At 31.6% G+C, this 20,597-nt stretch overlaps 1 protein-coding gene and 1 pseudogene across 1 annotated transcript in view; both read left to right on the top strand.

Moving 5' to 3' along the window:
* The window catches only part of BCAS3 (BCAS3 microtubule associated cell migration factor), a 512,946-nt gene that overhangs the window by 121,753 nt on the left and 370,596 nt on the right, over positions 1-20,597 (top strand). Inside the window, 3 exon segments of the mRNA XM_039885843.1 lie at positions 1,321-1,397; positions 5,636-5,719; positions 13,049-13,219. Coding sequence (XP_039741777.1) covers positions 1,321-1,397; positions 5,636-5,719; positions 13,049-13,219 — 332 coding nt within the window.
* LOC120621326 (uncharacterized) lies at positions 12,419-12,534 on the top strand (annotated as a pseudogene).

Below are 20,597 nucleotides of genomic sequence, written 5' to 3'. Positions count from 1 at the left end.
TTTTTTTTTTTTTTTTTTTTGCAGCTAATTGTTTTTTATTGACTTTATCAGTAACAATAATATTGTTTAAAGTGTATAGAAATCAACAATAAATAAGTATTTTCATATAAATTATTGGAGTCTTTTTAATGTATTATCAAACTCTTTTAATCATGAACATTCTATTTTATTTATCATTATTATTTTTGTTATGATGACATTGGGTAATGAAATCCAGTAAGTTTCAGGTATACAATTCAACAGTAAGACATATATATATTACCTTGTGTGTTCATTGCCTATAGTTAGATTTCTTTCTGTCACCACATATTTGACCGCTTTTACCTCACCTACTGCCTTCCTCTCCCCTCTCCTGCTCTGGTATCCACTAGTCTGTTGTCCATGTCCATGAATCTCTGTTTGTCCTGTTTGTTGCTTTTAGGTTTATAGCATCTTTAAAGCAGTTTTGTGAGCAGTGGAACATTATTTCGTGTAGTTGACAGATGAGGGCATTAACCTCAGAGACCTTATTGGCATGGCCAGGAGGGGAGATGAGAGCCTCTAGGATGACAGACATCACTTACTTGACTAAATTGTGTGTGTTGGTTAGTAGAGTTCAGGAAGATGGCTCTGGTGTTTCCATGTAAGGATGGTGTTCACTGTCAGGAATATGTGATTTATTCTTGTTGAGAGAAGAGAACTGCAAAATAATTCTTTCTACCAGTTTGTTATTGGCTGGGCTGAAGACAAGAAGAATGAAATTGAATGCCTAATGTAAATACATAGGGATATGTAAATAGTTTCCCAACATCTTACCGTTGAGGCACCCTTTGTGGCTTACTTCTTTTTGGTCCCATACTTAAGTACTTTTTTGTTTGTTTGTTTTTTGTCCACCGTAGTATTGTCATTTCCTTTTATGTGTATGTCTTCATCTCTTGCCCTTAAATTCTTGAACCAAGTGTATCATTCCTCTTTCCTCGCTAGACATTGTTGCTTGACTTATGAAGTTGTAGACTTATGAACTTAAATGTTTCCCTTTAGCTTCTCTCTTTTGCTCTACCAATAAACTGTATAAAATACCTAGTTTTTACTAAAAGTGATGATCGGTTCTTTCCATATTAGTTTCTTTTTGGAACAAGTGAAAACCAAAAAGGGAATGTAGAGGAGAAAATAAAGAGCTTCATTTAGCTATTAAAATAATGACTAATACTATGGGAATTTTATGTGAAACTTGAAAAAATAAAAGCATTTGATTGTTCCATTTTTTTGGCATAAAAATATGATGCACCAACAGAAAACCTATTAAGAAGTTTCTCAATATTGTCATTTGAAATTTTTCAGGCTGCTATCCTTGTCCAGGGCCCAACATGAATCCTATTGCTCTTGGGAGCCGCTGGCTTGCTTATGCAGAAAACAAGGTAAGGCATGGCCGATGTGTGGACTCTTGGTAATGGAGCAAGTGTTGAAGAATTTTCCAAAGTAATTACCAACCAGTAATGAACTTTTAACTTGCTAGTTTGTTTTCTTTGGTTTGGTTTTGGTTTTAGTTGGATACCTGGTAATTGTCCCATCTCCCTTCTTGCATAAGAGCAGTATTTGGACTCCATCTTAATTTTCTGTGCTTAGTTTTGTATAAGAAACTTTACTCCATTAATCTTAAAACACAGCATTGATTTTACCACGGTAGTTTCTGTGGACTTCTCTCTCTATTGGTAGATTGGGAGCCTAAGGGATAGAATAATTTTACTTTAACTATTTGTCTACAACAAATCTAAACAAGAGTTCAGCCATTTGTTTTAATAATTAAATCACAGATGCTCACATTTTGTTGAATTTTCAATTTCATTTATCTATTAAAGTCATCATAGTAAATGAAGATATTATAGTTATATACCAAAAGTTTTATTTAGATCCAAATCAAAGCAAAAAGCAAATTAGAATTTTCAGAAAGAAAAAGTGAAATTCTTTTTATGCCATTTAGTGCCCTGCATGGGAATATAGAACGAAATCTAAAAAATATTAGACCTCAAAGATTATCATTTTTTGTTTTACTTTTGCTTGTTTATAAATATTTATTGAAGAGTTTTTGACATAAGTCTGGATATGGTAAGTACAGTAAGTATTTGGTGAAACCACAGAACAAGTAAATCTCTAGCCTCTGGAATTCTCAAAATCAAGAAACTACTGAAGAGTTATTTTTCTGGATGAATTCCTTGATGCTTTTTCCAAGATTCTGTCTGCTACAGGTGAATCTGTTACATCTTACTGAATGCTAGAATGCCATATTTAGGCTTCATCCTGTTCTTTCTTTTGATTTTCTAACAAGACAGGATGCATACAATTCCGTGTGGTGACAATGGTTTTTTCTAATGTGTACATCCATAATACATTTCTTTGAGTGCTGGAGACAATCAAGAAGATGTAATGATTGTCATTGGCTCTTATAGATGTGTTCTCATGTGCGAAAAATTAGCTAGTTAGAATACAGGTGTTTTGCCTTTGTAGAGAGAGATATGTGTCAGTAAAATCTGGTATTACACAAAGGGACCAGAAAGTATAGTGTCATTCACAAGGAGTTTGCTAATCAGATGATTTTTCCATGCTTTGGAAGAAATATTTCCAGATAAATGCCTTTCTATGGTATTTACATAAGAGCTAGTATTTATTAACAGTTTCTCATTGTTTTAGCTTTTGGTCTGAGTATTGAATTACAGAATTTAATAAAATTTTAGAATAACAATCTCTTTCAGTGAAACTACTATTTGACTGAAATTTTAAGCAAGAGGTCATGTATCTTGATTTTTTTTTTTCATTGCCTCTTTTAAACTGTACTTTTAACTTGGAAAACTTACAGAAAACTTGCAAGAATAAATTTAATGCAAATAGCACAAAGCACATTCATTTACTCTTTACTCAGAATGACCTCTGAGCCATTTCAAAATAAGTTACATATATCATATTACCCCTAAATACTTGTTATCAGCCAGTTTAATATTGATAATATACTTTTATCTAATTTACCATTGGTATTCCAGTTTAGTCAATTAACTGTATCTAGTCATTTGTAGATTTTTTTTTTCTGTAGTGCAAGATCTAGTCTAAGATCAGATATTATATTTTGTTGGAATGCCTCCTTAGACTCTTTTAATATGGACTATTACAGTCTTTCTTCGTCTTTTACAACATCAAAAAGTTTGAAGACTGTAACTCCCTATCTTACTCCCTGCTCTTTTTTAAACCCTATCTCTACCCCATACTCTTTAAAAAAAAAAAAAAGAATGATTTTAATTTTGAGTTTTTGATGTTTTCTCTTGATTTATTGAAGTTATGTATTTCTCTTCTTCTGTGTCTTTTTGTATCATAATATGTCCACGCTCATCTCGTACTTGCCCCACCTCAGCCCTGGAATCTGCTACTCCTGTTTCCTTTTAGTGGGCAATGGTATTAGATACTAAGCTTTGCTCAGTAGATGTGCTCATTGTTACTGGTGTCTTTTTGCTTGTAGACTCTTTCATTGACCAAAGTTTGGAAACATGCATATTATATACACACACTTACTTCTGTATATACATAAATAGGTGAATACACACATATGTATACTTGTGCCCCTATGTATACACATATGCACATATTATTTTGAAAATGAAGAGTTCTCATTGAACTTTCACAGGATTCTTTTCATATTTTTATATTTGTATGTCTTTTGTTTTGCACAGGAGACCCTAGCATAAGCGCTTTTTCTTCATTTGTTCAATCCTATAATACAAATGGTAATTGCAGAATTGCTTATTCATATGACTACAAAATCAAACCAAATAAAAAGAGTTTAGTATGTTTTTGCAATTCTCCCCACTCCCATCACTGCCTAACACTGAATGTGTGCACTCAAATACTGTGTTCATATTTTATTTTGATTAGTTTGTCCTTCTTTGCTTCTTTTCTGCTTTCCTTCATTGTCGTTACAGTTTTTATTTGATATATAATTGTGTGTATTTCTCTTTACATTTTATTTATATGTTTATATATTTTATCATATGTTATATATGTTTATATTTCCCTTTCTTTCCCAAAAGATAACATATGTGCTCTTTTGTACATTGCTTTTTTTTACTTACCAATATTTCCTGGAAATTAGTCCATTTTATAGAGTTTTGTACTACAGAAATTTCTGATTTATCTTTAATTTTCATGAACTGAGAAGTAAATGTAATTTTCTAATGATTCTAAGCTTTAAACAAAAAATTCTGGTTTAATTATGTTTCCGTAGAAATGCTGACTTAGAATTTAGTTTTTGTTGAATTGAAAAGGTGATAGTATTGCTTGTTATCACAAATTTGTCTTTGTTTTAATTACCTGAAGTAGGGAAGAGGAGGTGATTTCCAAGATAATGCTGTTACTTGCACATGCGGCAGGAGGCAGCAGAGGGATAATTTTTATACTTCTTTTGAATATGTATTTGTGAATGAATGAACGAATGAGTGAATGAATTAGATTCTTTTTATTAACTAAAACAATCATTTTCAAACTCACTGTTTTCCTCTATGTGAAACCACATTTGCTGATCACCTGTCATTTAGAAAATTCCTCACCACTGACCTTGAGATCTACTTAGCAGCCATTCAGTGGGCAACTTGACAGCTTCTATTAGACTTTTAAATATATTTTATTATAATATTATTATTGCTTTGAGTGATTGTTTTTTAATATAGTGTTAGTGATGCAGAAAATTTTGATTTCAAAATAAAGGAATAAAAAGTTTACATATTAATCTTATCAGATGGCCTGGTTTTAAATTGTATAAAGCATTTTTTGTTCTTTTGTTTTGGGAGAGGTAGATTTTTTTTCTGAATTCTATAGACATTTAATAATTCATGTCGCACCATGGAACTTTTCTAGTACTCTACTACTGTCATTTTATTAAATATTTTTAAATGTAAAAATCTGGCTAATTTTTTTAATGCAGTAGCAGTGGAGGATTTAATCTAAGTTTATTGCTCAGCACATGAGAGACTCATGCATGTCAGGCAATTTTCACTTTGAAAATTGACAAGTTATTTACATCGGGCATGAATAAAGGCATGTCATTTTCATTCTGATGGTAGATCTAGTAAGCCTCCTGAAGTGATAGCTACTATATGTATAGTAGCTGATGTTTTCATAATTTGTGCCACTTTTCCACTGACATGGTTGAAAATGTAAATATGGCAAATTCTTTTGTGTGTTTTTTTCAAGTTGCATTTTATAATCTTTATGTAAGAATTTAGAAGACAGAACCTCCAATTTGCTAATATGTTAAGTATTTAATGTTAGAAAGGCATGTCTCAGTCCTTTGATTATATTTTTAAATTTTATTTGTGGAAAGGCTGCCAGATCTCAAATCCTACCATTTCAGAGTTTATGAATTCTTAAACACTATTCATCTTGTAATTGAAAATCATATTTGAGCATAAAACTTCCTGAGCAGCACCAGTAGATTATAAAAGGGGGTATAAGTATCTCAACAGGGCTTTTAGCTGTTTGTATGAAGTACATTCATGCAAACATTCCCACCCACCACCATCATGATGCATCGTAAATAAGCTCTATCCTAATAGTCTGTAGAGTTAAACAGTTTAATAGAAATGACTTTTTGGTTTTTCTCTCTCTCTTTTTCCAGTTGATTAGATGTTATCGGTCCCGTGGTGGAGCCTGTGGAGACAACATTCAATCTTATACTGCCACAGTCATTAGTGCTGCGAAAGTGAGTATCCAGTAGTCTCTGAGAGTTGTGATTATGTGGAGTGATTACCAAGTTTCTCTCCTGAATTCGGTTGAGATTATCTCTTCCCTTTTCATTCACAAATGAAAGTAAGAAGTAAGTCAAAATTATTGTCACCGAGGAGACATGGTGACTAAATGATTAGGTATTTAATTTCTTAAGGGTCATAAATAATACTTTATTTTCTATTTTAATGTTATAGGGTTTATATTTATTTGATTTTAAATATTTAAGTCTTTTAGCTAGATTAAAGTCTGTTATGTAATTAACACTTTGGAAAGACGCTTTATATGTCTTAGGTACCGACTTCTGGATTGTTTTTGTATGATTTGCATTATTCTACCTATACTGACATCCCTTTGCATCTTTGAACATTTATGAATCTATTTGACATAAAAAGAATATTATTCCTTAAGAAAACTTGAGTCAAACCCCTGGCATATTTAAAGATTCTTTCATGGCGCAGGACTGCCCCCTGTACATTTGTCACATGAGTTCTTTTGGTGTGTTTGCGAGGGTTAACTTTGATGATGGGTCGTAAACTTTATGCTGATTATAAGGTATTCTTATAATCACTGTCCTTTTGAATTCTGAAGTATACAACAAAACAATTCTAATAATAGGGATGACATAGTGAATCTAAACGACAGCATGTAATAGAAAGCACAACTATTCAGAAAAGAACAACAGTTTAAAAGCAGACCACAGGGAGGGAATCAAAGGTCACACTGTTTTTATGTAAAACAAATACAAAAATACTTCAAGATATATCACAAATGCTTATGTGATGTGCTTTAGAATGTGCTTCTTGGTTTGATGAGAGAAGCATTACATATTTTTCACTCAAAAGGTAAATACTGAATGTCTTTATGCTTACAGCACTATATATATTTTAGATTTCAGAATCTTGATAAAAATTACTTACTTCTTTCCATTGTGTATGCAAAAATAATGATTATTTTTTATTTTAATGAAGAGAAATCTGAGAGAGTAATTAGGCAGCATCAGTATTATTCAGTTAGTTTATAATAGATGCACAAAGCATACCAATGAGATCTACTTCTCAAGAATTAGATTCCGTGTAGACTTATCTGTGTCATACACTTGTGTCAGGATAGCTCACTGTATTATCATTTCGAGTAATTTTCAGTTATGAAGGACAACTTTTCAGCTCTTCTCTGGTATAATTACTTGTTTGTGTACCTTTGTAAAAGCTGTTTAGCTGTTAGCTGAAAATGGATATGTTGGAATGAGGCTAGACTAAATATGCTTTGAAAAGAACAAGTCCAAGCTTCCTACTTTTCATGCTCCAGTATTGCAAACTATATAGTCATGTCTCCCACATTTGTAAGAAGTTGCATTGATGATAGCACCTTGATCCAGTCAATTTCCAGTATACTGTTGGTCACCAGTGAAATTGGAAATTGGTGTTAATTGAAATTCATTGTTAGTTCTGCAATGTATAGAATTATGCCATTAGCTTTTGGATAAAGTGGTTAATATTTAATATTTGTTTAATTGCTATTGCCTGATTTTAATGCTTATTCACGTTTTTTTGTAAATTTACATAATGAAAGAAAATATAAACATGACATAAAAATCACCCACTTCTTGATAGTCTTAACATGTTCAAACCAATCATATATTATACTCTGCTTTTTTAACTTATGTAAAGAAATATTTTTGCAAAGTTTATATATTTATATGTCTATCTTTGTACATATAGACCCCTGAATTAGAGAGCATAGAATTTCTTTTAAAATACTGATAAATTATTTTCTTAAAATCCTACCAGAAATAAAATGATGCTTCATTTCATTTGGATGTTTTATATAGGAAAGATTGAAAAGGCGGGATGATTGCCATCCCCCCCGCTGCTCCCCCAATGGTAATTTCTTATAGTAAGTTATATTATAAACTTTGTGTGTAAATTAGCCTTCTGAGATATAAAGCAGTTACAGTTTTACATGGTAAGCACATCGAAATAACTTCTCTAAGTAGTATAATTATAAATATATTCTTTTGTCTTTGTTACTGTTACATTATGGATTATACTCCTATTAGTGTGTTTACTTGTGAAAATTTCATCATGATGTACACTTATAATTCTAGTACTTTGCTGTATAATGGGGTGTAAAAAAGTTTACTAAGAAAATCTAATCTCACCAAGGTATCTTCAGACCTAGAAACCTTCTCCAGAGAATTCTAACATTTAAGAATAAACAATGGCAAAGATTCTTACATAGAATAAAAGAGTCCAATTATGTCTAATCTTGTTTTATGATGTGAGGTCACCTTGATACTGAAACTTGACAAGAGCATTATGAAGAAGGAAAACTATGGTCCTATCTTACTCATTAACATCTAAACAAAAAACTAGCAGAAAAAAGAAAAAACAATATATAGTAAGGATAATGTGTCACAATCCAGTTGTGATAATTCCACAACATGAGGCTGGTTTATTACTCAAAATCAATGAGTGTAATTTGCCACATTAACAGAATAAAGGTAAGAAAGATCGTTATCTCAATATATGCACAAAAAGTGATAAAATTGAACATATGTGCATTGATAAAATCTTTTAGTGAATAGTGGTAGTTTCTGAGTCTCTAGAATTGCACTTCTCTCAAATTACCAAACTGTTCAAATCCAGTAAACATGGTCATTTTAAAATATGTTTCTCACAACTCCAATATCTGGCTCCCTTTTGGGTGTGTTTTTGTTTGTTTCTGCCAGTCCTCATTTATGATGTCTTGACTCCTTGTTTGCCGGAATTCATTTCAAAAATCCTTAGAAACACTTTTGAATTTGAGGTGATGCCAGAATTCTGCAGCACTATCAGTCTTACATTATTTTAGCTTAATTTCAGGGATTGAGATTACTTAAATTATTTAAATAAAGCTCTCCTAAATTAGTTAAGTAAAGCTCACCTAAATAGCTTTGAGAGTCTGATTACTACATATTCACTCTTATTTCTATTGTATATCCCTTTATGTTCCAACCCAAAGCATGGCAGGATAGTCACCAGGTTGACCCCCTTGAATATGACCACTTAGTTCCACGAATCCATCAGAAGCTTCACTCGGTCTCTTGGCAATGATCATCAGATGCATCTAGGCCTGAATACCCTGCTCACATGTCTGGGTTTCCTTGTTCTCTTGGATTTGCACTTATTAACCTTTCACTAACTTGTTACATATTCAATACCTTCAGGTGGAGTTTTAAAACAAATTCTCCACAGTTTTCCTTTTTGTTTACATTGGTAGGATTGATCTGGTTTACCTCGACTGTCATTGAACATAAAAAGCAAAATTTCATGTTATTTCTTACCATTTTTATCATTTCTAGTTAACATAATATTTTTGAGATACAACATGGGAAATATTTAAAAAGCCATGTAGTATGTACTCCTCAAGAAAATACTAATCTTAAAATAAGTTCACATTAATTTCAGTGTTAAATCACTTTCTTGGAAAGAGTAATTATTAACATTTTTCTCTGATGACAGCTTCTTATGTGGCTTCATAGAGGTTACTTAACCACTTTGTTATATAGAACGATTAATTAAAAAAATTTTTTTGTCTCACTGTACAGTTATAGGTATAAAAAAATTAATTGTCTGTGTACTTGAATCTCCTAGAGACAATAATCTTTTACAAATTTTGGATTTTCAAATAGCACTTAAAATGAATCTTTATGCCTTTTGATTTTTCCCTTTGAATTTCAAAATTTGTCTTTCTTTATAAAGAGTAAAATAGTGACGAATTTTCTGTGGTGGTGGTGAAGGAAAAATTTAATATTGAAATTGTTCACATTGGATTATTTTGATACATTTATAAAATCTTGGTCCATATTTTCTGGTTACCCTGTAACTGTCCTATTTGATTTTTCCTTTTAATGTATTCTAACCCCAGTGTGGTAAATTGATTTAATAAGAATGCCTCTGTTTTCTCTTGTTATCTGATAACTTCTTAATGACAACTAACAGCTTTTGTGAGGGCAGCAGCATTAGCACTAATGGGTAGGGAGGACAACTGATATGGCGTGAGAAAGGTTAAAGATGCCTGGTGACCTTTTAGCAAATCTGTCTGTAGAAGGACAGAAAAAGTACCATGCTGATTTGAATTTTTGATCATTGTGAATTATTTCACACATTTATTATAAATTTATGTTCAGTTTTCTTACAGATACTATCTATTTAGTTTTGTGAATACTCTTAAGATTAGTCAGGTATACGAAGAACTTTTAAATTTATATAGCTCAGATTTTTAGGACACTTCATCAAAACTAATACCTCTTTTTGGCCAAAATAGATTTTTTATTCCTAAAATTTTTATTCTTAAATTTTGCTTAGCTGCCACCCTTTTCTGTATATACTTGAGGAAATCATTGAGGTATGCACATACCTTTTATACTAAAATGTAGTGAAAAGGCTAATTACACTCTGAGGTGATTTAGATGTTTAAACATGGTATGTGAAAGTTATAAAATAACATTATATATTGCTCTCAGCCACTAGTGCTCATCGATGTGATATGGAAACAAATTTCCCCTAGAAGCAAAAGTCTTTACTAATGGAGAAAACTTGTAGCACCCTCTCTCTCTCAGCTCCTGCATTAGACCTTATTTTGAAAGTTAGTGAGCTGTGATAGATAGTACCATTTTGTCATTTGCTATACAAAGTGCAGTTTTGGTGACTGTTAAATTTTGGGTTTAGATTTTTGTTCACTAATAAGATGATCCCACTGGTAGTCATTAGTTTTTCTTTTTCTTTTCTTTTTTTTATGAGCAATATCAATAACTCTTCATGTAATATGAGCCTTTGAAATGAAATATGCTATTCTGTCCCCCCACCTACCCACTTTTGGAGATTTTCCCTAGTTCTCTTATGTTAACTTTTCCCTTTATCTTGTGGTTTGCTTTGGTACATTACTTCCCACTTTCTGTGTGCTCCAGTTATTTTAGTTTATTCCTATTCATTGGTATAAGAGCATGAAATAATAGACTCAAGGGCAAATGGGGAGGATATACAAGCTAAGACTTTAAACCTGAAAGGCATTTCTTTGATAAAGAGGTAGCTCCGTAATTTAAGTGGGAGCATCTCCATTAGCATTAATGGAGTAAGTACATCAGCTGAGGCATCTCAGAGGTTAATAAGGCATCCTGGCCAGCCTTTGACATCAATACAGTGTGGCGCCTGATTTTGTTGGTCCTTCAGAAGCTTTCTTGACAACACTCTAACAGACTTTGTGCAAGTCATTTCTTGTGAATTATTGAAACAAATGTTTGGCTGCTAATTGAGGAATGCTGCTATGTTTTATAATCACTGCAGTTTGAGTTTTTAGCACTAAACAAAACAGTTAGGATTGATTTGTGGCTTTTTCCTGGTTTCAGTCAGCTGTAAGTTATATCTTTGCTTGAATTTAGCAAATGGCTTTGCTGGTCATTTATTTAAGTATTTATTAAGATACACTATTATGGTCTTCATTCCTCTCCCCCTCCCTTCCAGTATACATCTGTGTTCTGAATTCATGAAGTGTGTGGTCACGAGTAGTAACAAGAATAGATTACAAGGCAATATTGAATAGTGATTCAAATCAGCCTCTGTAGTTACAGTCCTAGTTCTGAATTCTAGTTTTGTCCATTGGCTAGTCGTTTGAGCTGTTGTTTTACTTAAATTCTGTAGCCTCAATTTTTCTCTTCTGTAAACCTGAGGTGTTTGAGGAAATCTATAGAGATCATTTATGTTGAGAGCCTTAACCAAGTGCAAATTCATAGTAAAGGTTGCATAAAACATAGTTATTGTAAAATGCATATATTGCTAGTGTTAGTTATGTGGTGTTTTAATGGAAAATTTCTTTGGCAAATACGTTTCATGTTTTTAAATTTCAATCTAATTATTTTTTAAAATCACATTTTCTCTTTTTTAAAAGAGTAGCTAAAGATTAATTGAAAGTATTTTAATGAAAACTTTTCCTCATGACATGAGAATTAGAAAAAATTATTTCTGAATGTGTGTTTATGGTATCATATATAACTTTTGATACGTCTGTGTAATCTAGACTACTTATTTTGGCTCTAATGACTAGATCTTTTCTCAGTGTGTATGAATCATATTATTTTATTTTTGCTTTAGCTTTCTTCCCTTTCAAACAAAATAAAACTAAACAAAACAATACTTTACCATAACATCATTGCTTGTTAATGCATATGAGGATAATGAGATAATGAGATTCCCATAAAAGAAAAAATACACACTTTGAAAATTTGTGTATAGTTTTATTTGCTTTGAATGAAATGGAACTAAAATGTAATTATATCACATCTTAAGTTGTCTTTAACAGAAGTTGTATATTAGGAGCATTACATTGAATTGCTTTCTGTTACCAGAGAGAAAAGAAGCTTCCTAGCTAATGTTATATATTTTGTTCATCTAATAATTAGTATGTTGGATGGAGACTATAGTTTTCACATGCCAAATCTCAATATACAATATTATATAACAGCACATTATAGATTATTTTCGGAAGCATAGTCATTTTTCACATAGGGATTCTATCAGCATCATAGTCTTTTTAAGGCTAAAAAATTGTGGACGTGGTTCCATAGTGTAGCGGTTAGCATGTCTGCTTTACATGCAGAAGGTCCTGGGTTCGCACCCCAGTGGAGCCATGGTCCATGGTCTATAGCCATACCACCCTAAACAAGCCCAATGTCTCATCTCGGAAGCTAAGCAAGGTCGGTCCTAGTTAGTACTTGGATGGGAGACCACCTAGGAAGACCAGGTGCTGTAGACATTTTTAAAAAATAGATTTAAAATTAGATTTCAAAAAAAAAATAGAGCATCACTTAGTTTTTATTTCTTACTATGTCACATATTTTGTTAGATGCATTAGGGAGAAGAGTAAAATTAGATTTCAAAAAAAAATAGAGCATCACTTAGTTTTTACTTTTTACTATGTCACATATTTTGTCACATGCATTAAGGTGAGGGGAAAAATAATTTTTCTAAAAATATAATTGTATCCAAATGTGAAACATAGCTCGTTAATTATTTATCTATGGCTTTATTCTCACCATACTGACTTTGGGACTCACCAAATGACTTTGATACCATTTGATCAAACGAATACTGATTTTCTAACTAGAATAAGATCATATGAAAAGTCAGACTGAATTTCTTTGACAGTTTACTGTTAAGTAGAAGCTTGTAAGAAGAATTTAATGGGTAGGAGAATGAACGAAATGCACGTTGCTATTTAGAATCCAAATATTGATGTAAAGTAATATATTTTACCTTTCATTGTATAGACATTGAAAACTGGCCTGACAATGGTTGGGAAAGTGGTGACTCAACTGACAGGCACACTACCTTCAGGTGTGACAGAAGACGATGTTGCCATCCATAGTAATTCAAGGCGAAGTCCTTTGGTTCCAGGCATCATCACAGTAATCGACACTGAAACAGTTGGAGAGGGCCAGGTAAGAACTTCTGATGCTTGTGATGTCTATTTTCTGCAGCGGATGGGCTGACTGAGAATAGCATTTGGAATCAAGATCAGCTAAAATGTACTTGGCTTTGGAGATTGTTAATTTGAAATTCTAGAAATCGAGGTTATTTCAGGTTAGAATTTATTTCCCCCAAAATGATGAGTAACATATTGAGATTTCTCATTTCAAATTTTATATGTATTTATTTCAAATTGTATTAATGCATCATACCCGATAGTACAATTGAGGTTCTAAGGAATTCTCTTGTTATCCCTTCATTAGGATATGTTTCAAAAATAAATAATTATATATCTCTTTATACTGTTTTGTTCATAATACTGTTTCTTTTTTTTTAAAATGATTTGTTAGAACCTAAATGAGAAGATTTATTTGTCTTTAAGGTAGAGGCTTGCTTATGGAAATAATCAACAGGTCCTTACATATTTGGGGGAATTAAAAAAATTAACTATGATGATTACAAGTGACAATAACAAATTTTATTACAGATATTGCCTTACGAATATGAAAAAATATACAAAATCTCAAAGTATATATTAAAATATATATATGATAATAACTAATTATAAAATCCTATATCTTCAAATAAAACAATTTTAAAATCTAGGTTCAGAAACATTCAGAAAGAATGATCATAAACATGGAAAAATACACAATGCTTGCACTTAAATCTTGTTGGTGTGAAGCCAATTGGATTTTGTTTTTTTTCCTATCATGCACTCATAAACATTATTTTCTTTCGTATTTTAGTCTTGAATTTTAAATACATTTCTGAAAGGAAGATAATAGTTTGCAATCATTGCTATAAAAATTGACTAGTAGAATTAGATAGAATTAGAGAAACAGAATACTTAATTCTGTTTTAAGAACATAGTGATTAGAAACTATGTGAGCCTTTAAAGTATTGCTTTTTTTTTTTGAGAAAATCTGCTTCCAGCATATGTGGTTCTACATCTCGGTGAAAGATTACATTTGGCTGCTACTCATGTAATAATCCCTATAGTAAGATCAAGTGGCATTTCAAAAAAATGTGGAGTCTGTTACAATTAAAAGACAAATATTTTTGAAATTTGAAAATTTGGTTATTGAATTTGGCTATTGTATTTTGTTTGAAATCTGAATAATAATAATTCTCCAGCTCTCCTATCTTAACTTTGTGGTTAACCAAATATATTACAGGCTTGTATTCTTGTTTAAAACTTTTTTAATGAAGTGCTAGTAAACTTTTCAGTCAACTGTAATGACTTTTTTAAAAAAGTTTTGTTAATTTGTTCAAGTTGACAGACAAATACAGATGTTCTCTTTTTAAATTAGAATTAAATATATAAATCCTTTAGTGCTTTATGAGTGTTAAAGTAAAAAATACTTTCTTTTGTCCTTTGATTCTTAATTAATTCACCTCCAAGGCCACCTACACTTACTGTGTAGTAGCAGCCCTCCTCAACATTGTCTAGTTTAGTAAGTATAAGTAAGTCTGTTAAACATCTAGCATTTGTTGACAGACAGGTTTGTGGTCATCTAAAAATGGGAGATGTTCTCTCTTATTATCTTTGATGAAATAGAGATATAACTCATTATTTTATTTAAGTATAGGAACATGCAAAAAAGAAAAATTTAAATGAATTATATAAAAAGCATAGCAGTAGGCCTTACGTTTCCAACTGTGCCTCCTACTCCCTCTTGTTCTTTAGTGACTTGTTATAATTTTAAATGGAATTCTCAGATTTGAAATATGGAAATGGACCATAGATTGTGGAATTGCAAAAATTAATTTTTCTGTGATCGATGTATTGTTACACTTGAAACAATAAAGTTTTTTTTTAGGAAATAAGAATCATAAAAATGTTCGCTTTTAAAAGTTAAAAAAAGTTGAAAAGTGTTGTTCAACCTGAAATTTTATCTCTTCTATTAGTATTATAACATATTCTAAAATTTTAACTTAATTTAAAAATTCTATGATAAGACAGAAAATAAATTGATATTCAATAAATGGTAAGTTGCTATGTACATTTGGAAAGAATTATAAATATTTTTTAAAGCAACAAGATTTTTTCAGTGTAATAATGTCCTCCTTTCTCTTATTAACATGAATCTGTTTTTTGTCAAGAAGACATTTTAGTCTCTGATAAATAGTTCAGTTGGAGTACAGGGCTATTTTTAGGTTATGCTGGATTGTATTAAAAAGACCGGAGTGGTTAATGTGATAGATTTATCACTTTTAGCCCTTTCCCACTGATGTTTGACCTTAGCTGTAATGTTTTTTCCTTTTCCATAAACATCTCAGGAGCTAAAGCTGACATTAGGTTTTGCTGTTTAAATCCATTGAGCCTTTAATAAAGACATTTTCATGTTTACAGTGGCAGTATATAAAATTTGTTTCACTCCTTTCTGATGCTAACTTGATTAGTTTCATTTTATGGCAACGGAATCATTGTGTGGTAACTGCATTAAGGAAGAATGGATTTGATTGACTTCATGTACATTTTTGTCTGTTACTTTCATGTTTTATTTAAAAGCATTTCATGGCTAGGATAAGTTAAGCAGTATAATTTGCCTTTACACATTTATGTAATTGAAGTTAGCAATGTGGCAACGTCTCTAATCAAAGAAAAACGCTTCAGAATGATGACGTAGACTTGAGCTATCTTGCCCTCAGTACAAGTGTTGTTCATAATAATTTAATAGTTCATGAGATATTTTGTCTCTTTTTTTGTTCATATGATAAAGGCTATCCACCTTGTATCAATTAAAGTGCTTTGCTTTATTTGATATAGTCACGTTATTACTATATATATTTAGGGATTCAGCCTGTTTAGATAAATGGTGAGTAAAATTACATGTCTTAGGACAATTGTATTGGCATATCTCTGATATTACCGATTTGATGTTTTGGGCAAAGTGATAGTGCAATGGAGAGAATCCTTCCATTAGTGTCTGATTGTTATATATTTGTGAAGCTCATGAGCTGAAGATTCAAGGAATCCTATGTAGTGGTATGAGGTTTTGCTGTACACCAAGATTAGCATGTCTTTTGCTGGATGGTTTCTGTATTAGAACCATCAACTATAGTATTCAATACTAATTGTGTTGGAAAGAGAGGTAGAAGTTTATAACATATGAAAAGAAAGGGAATCTTGTAAGATTGAGTTAAAATAGAAAAATAGGCAAAAAAACACAAATATTTTACAGAAGAAAGTAAAATATTTACAAATGGTATAAAATCTATACCCATGGTTTCACTATATAGCTGTAGTGCAATATCAAAACCAGAAAATTGATAAGGCACATTACTATTACATGACTACACACCTTATTAAGCTCTCACCATTTGTTTTACCTGCATTCATTCATACATGTACATGGGTATATATAGTTCTACCAAATTTTATCCTATGTATAGATTAAGATAATGAGCAATTAAGATACACACAGCGCTTTGTATTCATGCCCATCCCTAAACATACCCACATCCCTTTCTCCTGACAACCCCTAGTATGTTCTCCATCTCCATAATTTTGTGATTTCTAGAATTTTATATTAGTGAAATCATATGGTATATAATATCTTAAGATTGACATTTTACAGTGAATATAATATCCTTGAAGTTCATTTAGTTTGTTCGATGTGATTCACTCTTTCTTATCCCTTGGTTTTATCCCTGTGTGTGGGTGTATTTGTTCAGACATTCACCCATTGAAGGACATTTGAGTCATTTCTAGCATTTTGCTATTCCGAAAAAAGCTGCTATGAATCTTTGTGTAAAAGTTTTTATGTGATTCATGTAAAGTTTTATTTGTTTATATTAAATGTCCAAAAGTGTAATTGATGAGTTTTATAAGTGCACGTTTAGTTTTGTTAGAAACTGTTAAACTATCTTCCATAGGCACTGTAATGTGCTACATTCCCTCCGTAATGTATGATAGGCTGCAGATTTCTCATCAGACTCCATGGAAGATGAAGGAAGTGGTACCACATTTTTAAAATAGTGAAATAAAAGAACTGTTAAACTGAAATTCTGTGTCTAATGAAAATATTCAGGAATGAAGAGGAAATAAAGACATTCTTATAAAAAGGAAAATTAAGAGAAATTTGTCACTACTCAAAAGAATGGCTAAAGGAAGTTTTCCAAAGAAATTATAAACAAAAAAAGGCTTGGAACTTCAGAGAGAGAAGAATAGCAGAATAGGTAAAAATAGAAGTATACATATTATTCTTCTCATGAGTTGAGACAAAAATTATAACATCATCTGATGTGATGATCAAAAATATGTTTTAGAAATACTTAAGAGTCAAGTTTTAAAAAGTGGGGAAGTAAATTGAGCTTCATAAAAATTTAAAAATTTTGTGCTACCTTTTGCACCATCAAGAAAGTTTGAAGACAATGCACCAAAGGGGAGAAGATATTTGGAAGTCATATTTTTGATAAGGGACTGGTGTTCAGAATGTAGAAAGAACTCCTACAGCTGAATAATAAAAAGATAAATTAAACTAATTTTAAAGTGAACAAAGGATTTGAATAGACTTTTTCTCTGAAAAGATATACCAATGGCCAATAAAAGAAATGAGAGTTCTCATATACTTCTGGTGGGAATGTAAAATTGTGCAGCTGCTTTGGAAAAGAGTTACCATATGACTCAGCAATTTATCTCAAGTATATACTGAAGAGAAATGAAAAAATATGTCCGCATAAAAATTTGTACATGGATGTCATGGCAGCATTATTCATAACAGCCAAAAAAGTAGGAGCAATCCAAGGGTACATCCACCAATCAAATGGATGGACAAATAAAATATGGCATGTACATACAGCGTAATATTATTTAGCAATAAAAAGATAAAATACCGATTCATGCTACAATGGATCTTAAAAATATTATGCATAGTAAAAGAAGCCATCCACAGTAGAACATATGTCGTATTTTTATATTTATATAAAATGCCCAGAATAGGCTAATCTGTAGAAAGAGAAAATAAATTACCAGTTGCCTAGGGAGTTTGGAAGGAAAGAAGAAATATGGGGGATGACTGTTCATAGTTATGGGATTTATTTTTAGTGATGAAGATGCACTAAATTTGATTGTGGTGATTGCACAAGTCTGTAAAATCTATCATATATTTTAAAGCAAACCCTTTCTTGGAGACTGCTCTTATAAGACTTCTTTTGTTTTTGTTGTTTTTTTCACTTAACATTTTTGAAAGTGAAATGGAATAATAAAAAAAGATTGATGAGAAAAATAATTTACAATGCAAATTTCCCCCCAATCGTAAAATATGCATAACATAAAATTTTTCATTTAGCAATTCTTAAGTTTATAATTCATTGGCATTAAGAACATTCGTAGTGTTGTACAACCATCACTAGGATCCATTTCCAGACCCTTCTCATCATCTATACTCATTAAACAATAACTCCCCATCACCCTCTCCCCACAGTTCCTGGCACCCACCAGTCTAATTCAGTCTCCAATAGACTGCCCATAATTAAAAAGATGTACGATACAAAGTATTGGAAAGGATATGGAGAAATTGGAAACCTCATAGTTTACTAGTGGGAATATAAAACGATGTAGCTACTTTGTAGAACAGTTTGTCAGTTTTTTAAAAAGTTCAGTTTGGTTTCTTAAAAAGTTCAGTGTACATATACCACATATGACTGAGCAGATCCACTTTTAGGTATCTCCCCAAGAGAAATAAAAACATGTTCACAAAAAGATGTGTATGCAGATATTCATAACAGCATTAGGTATAAAGAGCAATCAATTGGAGGTAATCCAAATTGCCAAGAATTGGTGGGTGAATCACATGTTGTGGTTCCTCCATACAATGGAATACAGTTCAGCAATATAAAGAAATGAATGGTACCAGGAACAACATGATAGAACTAAAAAATTATATAAGTTAAAATAGAAGATAAATTGCATAATTCTATTTATATGAATACTTTTATAAAAGGCAAAAGATATTGTCTGAAGTTCAGGGTTAGAGATGTACTGTAAAGTCATCATGAAGAAATTTTTGGGGTGATGGAAGTATTCTAAATCTAGACTGTGGTTACACATTACTGTATAAATTTAGTAAGCATTATCTACTTATATATTTAAAATGCGTGACTTGTATGTATAAATTTACAGATGATTGGGGAATGGTTTCCAGTTATAGTAAAGAGGTAAGCAAATCCTCTCCCCATAAAATAAGTGCATTACTGGACAGAATTTTCAAAAATAACTACAGGCATACCTGGGAGATATTGTGGGCTCGATTCCTGAACAGTGCAATAAAGCAAATATTGCAATAAAACAAGTGACATGAATTTTTTGTTTTCTCAGTGCATACAGAAGTTATGTTTACACTATACTATAGTCTATTAAGTGTGCAATAGCATTATTTCTTAAAAAACAATGTATATACCTTAATTTAAAAATACTTTATTGCTAAAAAATGCTAACCGCCATCTGAATCTTCAGAGAATTATAATCTTTTTGCTGGTGGAGGGTCTTACCTTCAATTTGAAAAAAAAAAAAATGCAGTGTCTGTGAAGCACAGTAAAACAAAGTGCAATAAAACGAGGTTACTTGTATTGGGGGACTCTCGAAATTGACCAAAAGCTAAGAATGAAGTGATAAGCATGTATTCATGAAAAGATGCTGGAACTTGGATAACAATAATGGGTTCAAGAGAGAGAATTTAATTGATTTGGAGTACAAGGTTAAAACCCAAGCCTGACAATGTTTTCATTAAATGTAGGAAACTTGGTCGGTGATGAATGAATAAGGGTAATATGCAGCTCTGGTAGCTTAAGGTTGCAGTTCAGTTAACAGCCAATTTGAAGGATAGCGAGGAAAAATAATGATGAAATATAAAGAGCTTCAGAGAGCTTTGGTACAATATCAAGCATACCAACATATATGTATTTGGAATCTCAGAGAGGTGAGAAAGGGACAGAAAAATATTTGAAGAAATAAAATATAAAAATATGTATCATTTTCTTCCCTTAATTTCTTTAAAAGGCAGATTATTTTAGGGAGCACTTATGACAGGTTTCTCTGTTGGTAAGACACAGAACAATAACAAAGGAGTAGGAAGACATGCTACTGTACAGTAAATCCTCACTTCAGGTCATCAGTAGGTTCTGCAACTAAGTGAAATGACATATAGCGAAACCAGTTTTACCACAGGCTAATTGATATAAACAGAGTTCCTGTGGCATCTCATCAATGTTATAACAAAACAGATGTTGGATAAAATGATGTTATTCAAGGATCTACTGTATTGGATCAAGGTGCTATAATTTATGGCAATTAAATCTGGAATTAACTGTAATCTTAAAATCTATACAGCACCTTATAACCTA

The sequence above is a fragment of the Pteropus medius genome, unplaced genomic scaffold (assembly GCF_902729225.1).
Source record: "Pteropus medius unplaced genomic scaffold, Ma_sr-lr_union100, whole genome shotgun sequence".
Lineage (NCBI taxonomy): Eukaryota > Metazoa > Chordata > Mammalia > Chiroptera > Pteropodidae > Pteropus > Pteropus medius.
Note: the sequence above shows the minus strand (reverse complement) of the source record. Positions and strands in the feature narration are given on the sequence as shown.